General features: G+C 36.8%; 3 protein-coding genes across 3 annotated transcripts; 2 read left to right on the top strand and 1 right to left on the bottom strand.

Annotated features, from left to right (window-relative positions):
* Positions 1–2,351, bottom strand: LOC125228128 (mitochondrial translation release factor in rescue). The gene is made up of 3 exons (XM_048132585.1): positions 2,044–2,351; positions 1,455–1,696; positions 1–1,020 (listed from the first exon to the last, which is right to left on the bottom strand). Exons 2-3 carry the CDS (start codon positions 1,654–1,656, stop codon positions 803–805), a joined length of 420 nt encoding a protein of 139 aa, XP_047988542.1. The 5' UTR covers positions 1,657–1,696; positions 2,044–2,351; the 3' UTR covers positions 1–802.
* Positions 2,352–3,495: 1,144 nt separating this feature from the next.
* Positions 3,496–4,440, top strand: LOC125228191 (caspase-8-like). The gene has a single exon (XM_048132663.1). The coding sequence runs from the start codon at positions 3,549–3,551 to the stop codon at positions 4,341–4,343; it is 795 nt and encodes a 264-aa protein (XP_047988620.1). The 5' UTR covers positions 3,496–3,548; the 3' UTR covers positions 4,344–4,440.
* A 6,061-nt stretch (positions 4,441–10,501) lies between these two features.
* LOC125228188 (caspase-8-like) lies at positions 10,502–12,237 on the top strand. The gene has a single exon (XM_048132653.1). It carries the CDS (start codon positions 10,591–10,593, stop codon positions 12,160–12,162), a length of 1,572 nt encoding a protein of 523 aa, XP_047988610.1. The 5' UTR covers positions 10,502–10,590; the 3' UTR covers positions 12,163–12,237.
* Positions 12,238–12,537: the final 300 nt, after the last annotated feature.

The raw sequence follows: 12,537 nt of genomic DNA, 5'->3' as shown, positions 1-12,537 counted from the left end.
TATTTCAACTATGTTTATTACTTATGGCCTCATTAAAATTCTACATTAACAAATTGACTTAGTCACACTACTATAGAAGTATACACACTGTAATTATGGGTACTCCAAAATATATGTCATTTAGTACAGAAGAAAAAGTGGCCTGAAAATGATAGCTATATAAGATTGTGAGAGGTATATAGTTTGTTAGCTTGGACTTCATGTTATTTATTAAAGGTGAATATTATTGGTCTATCCCCACGGGCGGCAAAAAATATTGTAAACATTAGGTGGGTCCACACTGACCAAGCAGCCTCGCGACGCAATTGCCTCGCGCGGAAAACGTCAGTTGTGCTTCGTGTACGTGAAAACGTACAGTCAACCAATTTAAATCCTAGGCCACTGTAGAACCTTTGCATAGTAAACGTCAATGTGACTTCTTATGGCAAATAGAACATGGTTTAAATGAGACAGGGTTCTAGAGTGGCCTATGATTCAAATTGGTTGACCGTACATTTGCCTCAGCCGAGCCAATTTGCTCGGCAAGGTTGCGGCCCTAAGTCTGCTGTTCTAAATAGTGCTGGCTATTTGCATGTGCAGCATGCAGCCTTGAGACAGCATGTTTAATAGATAATAATGAAAGCAGTCTTTTGTATGTACTTTGATATGGCATTAAACAAATCAATTTCATTGTATTCTATTTTGTATGTATCTTGCCGCATGAGGGAATAATTTGTAAGACAAATTACTGAACTTACAGTTACTACAAAATTTACTAAAGTGTTATCAAATAACATGAATACAAAATAGATATTTACAATAATTACAATCCTTCCCGTTTCTTCCATTCATTTTTAAGTAACGCCATTTTCTTCTTCTTGTATTCAGAGCGCTTTAGCTTTTTCTCTTCTATTCTCTTCTTTTGAGCTGCTACACTATCCTCTCCATTTATTTCATCATCTAATTTTGCTATTATCATGTCTCGTGCCGTTTTTCTGTTTTCATCCTGGCATCTACTGCTGTGACACTTGACAGTAAGCCCTGGAACATTATAAATATTATATTATTAACATGATAATGTCTGCTGTTTTATTAATCTTCCCTGTGTTATTTTTATTATATAAACAAAATGAAAGATCATTGTATTTTGACCTCATGTTACTTTTATAAATGTATCATCTTTTGAAATTTGTAACATAATTTAGGTTTCTTGCATGCCATTTGGTATATTATTATATATACTCAATTTAAAGACTGTAGATTTTTAATATGTGAATAGAAGAATTAGATATGTAGTTTTTATCATATTGATTGTATGTGTAGTTAAGGTAAATTAGGAAAATATTGAAGGGAATCTTGAGGGGTAAGATGAAATATGTTCCACAGCAGTAGCAGCACAGGTGGCTTGCTACCCCACGAGAAAAACTCTTTAATATTCCCCCACCTTAACTTCTTTCAACAATTTCTACCATTACCTGATGGTACATGTGTTAGAACAACACAATTGGCATTCTTGTTCACAGCAGAGCCTCCAGGGCCACTGCCTCGAACAAACTTTTCCACTAAATCATATTCATTTAGTTTTGGCACCTTTGAGTAATCTATTGTGTGCTTGAAAGCATTTATAGTGGGCCCAATAAGACGACATGTTCTGAAGAGAATAGTAGGCCTTAACATTTTAAACTACAGCTCCTTTGCGTAGCAATGCAGCTCCTTTCTGAAAGGTAAAAACAACATTTTTAGTCAAGAAGTATCTGTCAAATAAAATATATAAAAACAAAGCTATGTTTGTGGGTCCATTTATCATGTCCACACTTTACTGATAACTGAAATAAGCATGCTACAATATGCTGAACTAATATCAAACAAAAATTAAAATCCGTTGAACACTTTGCAATGAGAATCATTAGAAATTATGTGCTGCTTCTGGTGCCTGCATTTTTAATGAGGCTGGTAATATTAAGAGCCCCTGAGTAATTAAGGGATTCACACAAATAACCTATTTTTCTAGTCAGTGAACTTGGTTTCTACTAAAAATAACCTAAAAGATACTGAAAATGTTACCTCATATGCAAATGCTATATCTTTAGAATCCGTTAGTGATTTGTTACGTTTAAATTCTGAAGTTATTCTTTTCTTAAAGTAAACAGGGTCCGTAAGAGTTAGAGATTTAGAATACAAAACTAAGTTCTTATATAGCCGCAAAATTTCAGAACGAGTTATAGACATATCTAAAAACTGTTTAGTTTCCAACATAGAGCATATGAACAGTATTTATGACTACATATATTTGGGAATACTTCGATCACTTAGAAAACTGAATTTTCTTTCTATTTAAGTAAATAAGTGTTTTTGACAATAATGACAAGTTGACACTTCACCGGAACCGGACTTGGGATATGTCATTTTTTTTCTAAGGAAAGTATTATTTACAAATGCTTACGCGCAGATAAAGAAGTGTCTCAAATACCACGCAGGACGTAGGAAGGAGATACTTCCGTGAGAAGGAGCGAGGTAAGGACAAAGAGTAGTATAATAAGTAAGGAACGGAAGTTGAGAATTTGAAGCAAAGAATATAATACTCACTAGGATTTGAAGCATGATCGCATGATTGGGTGAAATGATAATAGAATTTCAATTTTCTTAGTCTATGATTGGGGGAATTCCCTATTTTGACAGCAAGCATAACTTCATTCGTTTGTAAGTGATTTTATTAATATATGTGCTTACCCAAAAAAGAAAACCCCGATCTCGTGTGCTTTATTTTATTTAGTTCTTTAACAATGATGTGTATTGACGCAAGTGTCCAAGTTGAAGAGAATGCAATAAGTGATAAAAACTTAAACGCAATAAACCTCGAAGTGATTACTATGATAGAAAAGGAATTAGAAGTTTACGACTTGATTTCACTCGTGTTCCTTCTCTACGACGTACCAGATACCGCATTAGACCGTCTTATTAGATTACAACGAGTTCCTAGAGACATTGAGGGAAGTCACATGAATCTGTTGTTCGACTGGGCTTTAAGCGCTCAAGGACAATCTACTTGGCGCCAGCATTTCTTAGAAGCCCTTAATGTGTGCCAATTATACAATATTATCAGGAAACTGGGCTTCCATGTCCCTACAATAAAAAAACATTACCTAACAAACGAGGAGAGTTCCCACATCCATCCTATGAAAAAAGTGTTATACCAGATTTGTGAAAACATGACTTCCAATACATTTGAAAACTTCAAAAAGACTTTGACAACGTTTGATATGAAGGTATCGCAATATGACACTTGTGAACTTGTCCTTTTGCAGCTTATGAGTCAGAAGTTTATAACTCTGAGGCTACTAAATAATGAGAGGAGTGGCACTAGATGTGAATGTAATATTGAACAACTAGCGAAAATAATTGATAGGGAACCTGAACTAAAAAAATATGCAACTATATTGAGAAGTACAGAAAGTAAGTTGAATGTGAAACTTGAATCTCCTTCAACTAGTGTTGAAAAACCTTTCAACAGTAATTTAAATATAAAAGATAACAATCCAGAGACCTGTGATTACAACGAAGTTTTCAGTATGATTGAAAAATTGAGTTTAGAAAATATTCCCATTGATCTGAAGTCGGATAGACAGTCTCCAATAAATTGGAATGACAGGTATAACATTATAAATGAGAAGAGAGTGGGAATATGCTGCATCATAAACCAAGAAGTGTTTTATCCATCTAAAGCTAGCATGGAACTTGCTAATGGGAATGCACTGCCAAGACGTGACGGCTCAACTAAAGATAAAGTTATGCTGGAAAAGACTATGCGTGCCTTGAACTTTGATATTATTACCAGAGATAATCCTAACAGAAATGAAATGGTAGCATTTATACAAGAAGTGTTAAAGAAAGTCTCAGCTGAAGATAGTGTGTTTATGCTTTGCATACTTTCTCATGGCATTAGAGGATGTGTGTATGCAGCAGATTCCATACCAATAAAAGTTGATTATATTCAAAGCTTAGTGGATGAAAAACAATCTTTAAGAGGAAAACCGAAAGTCTTAATCCTGCAGGCTTGCCAAGAAGATGATACAACCTTACCATTAGTTCCTGACAGCCCCCATAACATGAGAAAGACAGACTTCTTAGTTTGCTGGGCGACAGCACCAGAATTAGTTGCTTACAGACTTTCTAGTAAAGGATCATTTTTCATTCAAATATTATGTGAAATCATTAGTATTAGAGGTAAAAGGGAACATTTATTGGATATATTCACTATTGTAAATGAAGAGGTTGTTAAAAAGTGTACTTTGTGGGGGGTAGAACAAGCACCTATTGTTAATCATACTTTGAGGAAAAAGTTATATTTACAAAAGTCTGATTAAAAGTAAAATTTGGATTTGAAAATACAGGAATAAAACTTTTTTAAGCTTTAAAGTTGACATTTTTAAAGAAGGTAATGAAATAAACATTTTTCGTACATGTATGTATTTGTTTTTATTCGCGATTTGGGCGTCGTTCCGTAGTTTCGGCGAGACAACACTATCAAGTTACTGCGACATACCTACCATTTGAACATCGGCTTTCTTCGAGTAGTTGGTTCAGTCCATAGTAGTCGCCTATATTAAACGATTTTAAATTTTAATGCAACTGCACCAACTCTTTAATCATCAGGCGGGTTGTCTTAGTTAAGCACGCTCCAGACCAAAGAGTATAATAATCACTAGGCTCCAGACTAAGCGCGCAAGTTAAATTTTAAAGTTCCGTTTCCCACTTCTATTACAGCGTTCCTGGTTAAATTGAAATCATTAGGCCGCCAACAGACAGTCTTAGGGTGCGCGCCCACGGGGGACACAGTTGCTCGGCGACTCTCATATACATACTACTCTTTGTCGGCGACTTTCGTATTTGCAAGTATTTGTATGAAAAGTTGCGTCGCCTTGTGCGCGCACTTTCATACTAGGCCATGGTCGCGACAAAAAAGTCGCTGGCAACAGTTGCCCGTGTGCGCACTAACAAGCCAGAATATTAAACTTTACAATATGTTACATTTTCCTGATCCTTTTCTAAAACTATGCAGTTTAGAAATATAAGGAGCGAAAGCTTTAAGTATCAGAAGTGCACATATAAAAGAAAAGATAGGTGGCGCTGCAATAGCAGGGAGATAAGGGTTTGACAATCTCTTAGCCTTATCGGTAGTGACCCCGCCTACGGAGCAAGAGGTCCCGGGTTCAAATCCTGATGAGATCTTTTTTATTTTTTTCTACTAATATTTTTCTTCAATTTTTTTTGTTAATGTCCAAAAATATTTTGTTTTGTTACTACTTTTCGAAATTTCATTCGCAAGAACTACAACATTACCTAAGAATCCTAACATGGGGCAAACAATGTTAAAGGGCTTAAATTAACATTTGTCTGAATAAAACAATAAATAAACACAAATAAAAATATTTATTTATTTATTTTAAGTTACCTTTTATTAAAATGTTTTGTAGTAGTAGTAGTAGTATATTTATTGATAAAAATATAACATTATTTATACGTCAATAAAAATACACAAAAAGAAAATTAATGTATAAAAAAAAAACAAAAAGCAAAAAGATCGCTGTCAGAATCGAACCCGAGAACATCTGCGTACGAAGCCAGCGCACTACCACGGGACTACGTCTTGACTTGCTCAGTCTGACGAAATCAGCCTAGAGAAAAGAACGTCTAATGTCATGTCACATCGCTGATCATTGAGCGAGACATGCGCTCCAAGCGGAGAGATTTGTAACTGCAATTACAAGGCCTCAGCCGGTCATTTTTGCGATTGTTGTACTTCGACAGATGTTCCTCCTTAAAGCTCACACTACGCGGACGAATCGACCGCGGACGGGAATTGGACAATGAAGCCAGGAACATACTACTCCGTCGTAAAATGACCGCAAACAAAACATTACGGACGTCCACGTGCTCAGGTCCGTCGACCGATCACACTACGCGTCGGTCATGACATTTAACCGTGCGGTCGACGGACGCGGACGTGGCCTTGATCCGATGGCTTGTTTTGTACGACGGACGTCCGCGTAGTGTGTTCAGATGTTCCTTGTCCTTCCCGTCCGCGGTCGATTTACTCCGCGTAGTATGTTCTATACTCTATACTCCTGTCTGAGGCTTCCCACAGACAGTCTTAAAAATATAATCTTAAAAAAAACTTGTATGCAATCTGACAGTTCAAACTGACACTGACAAGACACTGACAGATCTGTCAGTGTCAATTGCATACAAATTTTTTTAAGATTATGAATTTTAAGACTAAGGAAACTATATTCTGTCAAACAAGTTTGTCAGTAAATAAGAACAAAGAAAACTATAGGTATCCTTTTCTCTAGCACCCTAAAGAAAAGGATGCATATAGTTTTCTTTGTTCTTATTTACTGACAGACTTGTTTGACAGAGTATAGTTTGTAATTCTTTTCCACGTTAAAGGCTCCCCACAGACAGTCTTAAAAATTCATAATCTTAAAAAAAACTTGTATGCGATCTGACAGTTCAGATCTGTCAGTGTCTTGTCAGTGTCAGTTTGAACTGTCAGATTGCATACAAGTTTTTTTTAAGATTATGAATTTTTAAGACTGTCTGTGGGGAGCCTTAGGCTTCCAGACACTATATGCACTATATGTCACTGTCTTGTCAGTGTCAGTTTGAACTGTCAGATTGCATACAAGTTTTTTTTAAGATTATGAATTTTTAAGACTGTCTGTGGGAAGCCTTACTCGGCTGGCTGAATGCGCCAGGAGCGCGACGCTATTAAAAAATGTGTCTTAAATACAAAGACGTTTACAGGGGACAGCTCAATCACATTTTTTGCCATACGAAATTAAACCTTATTACTGAAACAGAAAGTCGATCGTATCAGACTAGCGAAAACGGTCCACATGAGAGGGCATTGTTTGGGCTGGTGTCCCTCTCGCACGTGTTGCCAGTGTTAATGAGGTTCCCATATTAGTAGTATTTTTATCTGTATATTACCTGACTTTATAACTTCTTATTTTATTTTAATGTTATATTCAAACTAGGGTTTCGATACATTTCAAAAAATTTGAAAATAATTATAATGTGATTATTTTGATGCCTGTAAATCAAAGATTTGTATAATTAAAAAATACTTTCAATTGGGTGTTAGTAGATTTAGTAGTAACTTTGAAAATTGACTGGTATCCCCAATTTATGACAGAGATGACGTCACTGAATAATGTTGACATTGCCAGCAAGTGCGAGAGGGACACCAGCCCAAACAATTACCTCTCATGTGGACACACTTTTTGACCTAATTAAACAATCTAGTTTAATAATTCTAAATCTATGCTTAAATATCATCTACATGTTTTGGCAACATTTATTTGACATTGACAAATGACAAGGAGTCAAGGATGGAAAGCTGAGGACATGAAGAATAGAGATAAAGGAGCAACCTCTTTATGTATCAGAAGTGCACATATTAAAGAAAAGATAGGTGGCGCTGCAATCGCAGGTGCATAACGGTTTGACAATCTCTTAGCCTTCTCGGTAGTGACCCCGCCTACGGAGCAAGAGGTCCCGGGATCAAATCCTGATGAGAGCTTTTTTATTTTTTTCTACAGATATTTTTTCCTCAATCATTTTATTTTTTTAATATCCAAAAATATTTTGTTTAGTATTGAGAAAATTAAAATAGTAAAAAAAATCAAAAAACAAAAAAGTTGGTTGTCTGTAAAGTCGGTTTACGGACGGTAATTTGACGTGATAACGTCAAACATTACAGTAGTATAGACAAGGGCGGCTCACTCCGCGATTCTATCGCCACGCTACAAAGTACATGCTGGCGGCCGCGAGTTCGCGGCCTAATAATGAGTGGCGCGCGGTGCGTTTTCACGGAACTCACGTTCCCACTTTCTACTGTTACTTTACGTCGCGAGTTTTTTAAAGTGAATGGCTTATAATGCTTAGTTAAATAAACATTATGAATAAAATAGGACAATATTACACAGATCTACTATTGCTTAAGTCACACGGAAAAGTTCAATAAGGCTTGTGATGTTCGGATTTCAACAATAATATATAAATACTGTACATGTATATACCTAGAAAGTACCTACCCAAGACTTGAATATAATAGCATTTTATCTGAGTATTAAATCGTTTTAATTCATAGGCAACCCTATCGTCCGACGCTGCGCACGTGCGGCTCGTTTCTTTGTTAGAATTTTGTAGGCATTCAAAAGGCGGCATTTCGTGAACATCAAAGCAGTGGGCCTTCTGTACTTGTACTATTATATATTCTGAGGTATAGATTAAACGATGAGATATTCAAATGCAAGAATTACTTATCTATATTGCCGCAAAGGTATTGAACACACATGAAAATCACAATAACATTTCACTTCACTTTATAAACATTTGAGTTCACGTGTATCTTTTATGCTAGGCTAGGCGCGATGACTGCGGCCGGTGTGATTAATACGTTAGGCCGTTTTCACATTAAATTTATCCGATCCGATATCGGATGTCGGAAGAGTTTCAATAGAAAAAATCTAAGATGGCGCCTGTAATGTATGGGATATCGGTCCGACATCCGATATCGGATCGGATAATGTGAAAACGCACTTAGGGTCGCCGCGCCAGTCGGTCGGCCCAATGAAATAAAATGCAAAAATATTTTATGAATTTTATGATTTACTTTTATAAAATGGTCATTTACTTTTTTACCTTCCCTAGACTTTAGGCAGGTAGGTATAAAATACATATACGTACTTTGTAGTGTAGTCACATAAATGCAAGCTCTGTCTACCCCGCAGGGGATATAGGCGTGATTATATGTATGTATGTTTTTTTACTAATATCCACCATTACCAATATTAAAAAACAGAAACAAAAAAGATCACTAGTACTAATAAATTACTACGTAGGTATTACGTAATACTCAGAAAAGCAGTACGTGCCGCGCGACTATACAGGCGGGCGTTTCGCGGCCCTCTCCTCTGCCATTTGTTACGCCGGCGGAACGGCTAGCGTGTGCCTGAAAATGGACCATACACAAACCACCTTTCGTGCCGCGCTCTCGCTTGCTGGCCTTGGGGAACGGGACAATGACGTCATCTTTTTCGTGCATGCAGCCCGTAGTAACGAGTTATTAGACGTTATCACGTCAAAAATCGCTGTCAGGATCGAACCTGAGAACATCGCATACGAAGCCAGCGCACTACCACGGGACTACGTCTTGACTTGCTCAGTCCGACGAAATCAGTCTAGAGTAAAGAACGTCTAATGTCATGTTACGTCTCTGAGTATTGAGCGAGACATGCGCTCCTACCGGAGAGATTTGTAACTGCAATTAATAGGCCTCAGCTGGTCATTTTGGCGACTGTTCTACTTCGACCACAGAACACCCCACTAGAAGCCAAATGCAAGCGATATTGTTCGAGACGCAAATCACCAATCCTTGCGGGGTGAGGCGGGCGCGCACGGTGCTGCCATTGGTCGTTTCAAATAATGGCGCGCCTTTATGATTAGCAGTAGGGATGGGAATGGGACATGTCTATTATAGACAATGGTACCGGTACCAGTACTGTGGTGAATTTGTTTTGCAACAAATTATAATATTATAATTAAATTATAATAAGGCCTAGTTACCCTTCGGGTTGGAAGGTCAGATGGCAGTCGCTTTCATAAAACTAGTGCCTACGCCAAATCTTGGTAGTAGTTTCCAAAGCGGACCCCAGGCTCCCATGAGCCGTGGCGAATGCCGATGCCGGGATAACGCAAGGAGGATGATAATTGTGATAGCATCTCAATAAAAATCATTCTAGTTATTCTAGTAACTAATAACTAAACTGTGCATTTTTACTAACGTTTACTAAGTTAAATAACCAACTAAATATTCTAAACTAATCAATGAACGAAATACCACTACAGACTCTACAGATTCTAGATAATTATTCACTATTACAAATCTGCTTTCTTTTATATTTCATAAAATGGTAGCACATGGTACGAACGGCAGTACGAAGTTCCCGCAACAGACATAAACTAACATGGCCCCATGCCTAGTCGTTTACGTGAAAGGGATAGCATATCACATTGTTAACTCGGTAAAGAGGGATGGACGCGCCTGGCGCCGCTCAGCACAACCATATTGACCAGTATAAATGAACTCCGCGGACAATAAACAATATTCAACAAAATGATTAATTTGACTTAACTGTGGAATGTTGTTCCATCTTTTTTACATGTAGAAGTGTTAGAAGACTTGCCACACCACTTTATGCTGTAAGAGACCATTGTTTGCAACCAAAATTGATTATTTAAGATTTTTTCCCGAGCGGACACGGACACTGTTAGCGGGTCGTATACTTGGGCGCTACTGATCGGTGTCGCACGCGTTCAAACTTTTATAAACCTGATTTGTCGTATGCTTGGTGACCGCGAGTCGCCCTGTAAGGGCCATCTTGTTGTATTGATCTGTGACTTCGACAGATTGTCCTCCTTACCTCTATTCTCCATGGCTGAGGAACATCTGAGGAAGTCCCTATTTTGACGCAAACTTTTTGATAGTTATTAAATAATTTCTAAAAGAGTAATTAAGGTAATCGTGCGCTACACTCTATTACAATGATGTGTCCTGACGCAAGTGTACAAGTCGAAGAAAATGCACTTATTGATAAAAAATTAAACGCAATAAACCTAGAAGTTATATCTAGAATAGAAAAGGAATTAGAAGTTTACGACTTGATTTCACTTGTGTTCCTTCTCTACGACGTACCAGATACAGCGTTGGACCGTCTAATTATACTACAACGAATTTCTAGAGACATTGAAGGAAGTCACATGAATTTATTGTTCGACTGGGCTTTAAGCGCTCAAGGAAGACCTACTTGGCGTCAGCAATTCTTAGAAGCCCTTACTGTGTGCCAACTATACAATGTCATCAGGAAACTGGGCTTCAACGTTTCCACAATAAAAAAACTTTACTCATCAAATGAAGATAGTCCTCACATCAATCCTATGAAAAAAGTGTTATACCAACTTTGTGAAAACATGACTTCTAATACATTTGAAAACTTTAAAAAGACTTTGGTTTCGTTTGATATGAATGTATTGCAGTATGACACTTGTGAACTTGTCCTTTTGGAGCTTATGAGTCAGAAGTTTATAACTTTGAGGTTACTAAATTTTGAGAGAAGTGTCCCTAGATGTGAATGTCAGATTGAACAACTAGCGAAAATAATTGATAGGGAACCTGAACTAAAAAGATATGCAACTATATTGAGAAGTACAGAAAGTAAGTTGAATGTGAAACTTGAATCTCCTTCAACTAGTGTTGAAAAACCAAATTTAAATATAACAGATAATAATACAGAAACTTGTGACTACAATGAAGTTTTCAATATGATTGAAAAGTTAAGTTTAGAAGATATTCCTATTGATCTGAAGTCGGATAGACAACCTTCAATAAATTTGAATGACAGGTATAAAATTACAAATGAGAAGAGAGTGGGCATATGCTGCATCATAAACCAAGAAGTGTTTTACCCATCTAAAGAAAGCATGGAACATGCTAATGAGAATGCACTGCCGAAACGTGATGGCTCAACTAAAGATAAAGTTATGCTGGAAAAAACTATGCGTGCCTTGAACTTTGATATTATTACCAGAGATAATCTCAACAGAAATGAAATGATAGCATTTATACAAGAAGTGTTAAAGAAAGTCTCAGCTGAAGATAGTGTGTTTATGCTTTGCATACTTTCTCATGGCATTAGAGGATGTGTGTATGCAGCAGATTCCATACCAATAAAAGTTGATTATATTCAAAGCTTAGTGGATGAAAAACAATCTTTAAGAGGAAAACCGAAGGTCTTAATCCTGCAGGCTTGCCAAGTTGTTGATTCAACCTCACCATTAGTTACTGACAGTCCTCATAACATGAGAAAGACAGACTTCTTAGTTTGCTGGGCAACAGCACCAGAATTTGCCGCTTACAGGCATCCTAGTGCTGGGTCTTTATTCATCCAAATCTTATGTGGGATGATTAATGCTAGGGGTAAAAGGGAACATTTCCTGGATCTATTCACTATGGTCAATGACAAGGTTGTTACAATTTGTGCTTTGAAAGGAATTGAACAAGCACCTATTGTTAATCATACTTTGAGGAAAAAGTTATATTTACAAATGTGTGGTTAAAATGTAAAATACTTGGCAGCAAAAATATTTCCAATCATTTTTCAATTATTATAAAACTATGTAGTAATTTTGAGGGTTTACTGGTGAAACCCGATAAATCGAAATAATTTGTCCTTGAAATAACAACATTGTGGAAATTGCACATAGTTCAAATTTCAAAAACCAGTTTGCTCAACTTATCGGGTTTCACCAGTAAACCCTTGTAATTATTACATGGTAGCATATATTATGTTCAATTGTAGTCAGGGTTTTCAGTAATTAATGGAGATATTCACACTTTTCGCAATTAGTTTTCAGTAAGCAGGTGTAAGTGCAAATATGTTGAACACTGGAGGACATTTACTGAACCAAAAAGTTGATTTTCAGGATGAGTCT

Source organism: Leguminivora glycinivorella, chromosome 7 (assembly GCF_023078275.1).
Source record: "Leguminivora glycinivorella isolate SPB_JAAS2020 chromosome 7, LegGlyc_1.1, whole genome shotgun sequence".
Taxonomy (NCBI): domain Eukaryota; kingdom Metazoa; phylum Arthropoda; class Insecta; order Lepidoptera; family Tortricidae; genus Leguminivora; species Leguminivora glycinivorella.
The sequence above is the reverse complement of the archived record's forward strand: the minus strand, read 5'-3'. Positions and strand labels throughout refer to the sequence as shown.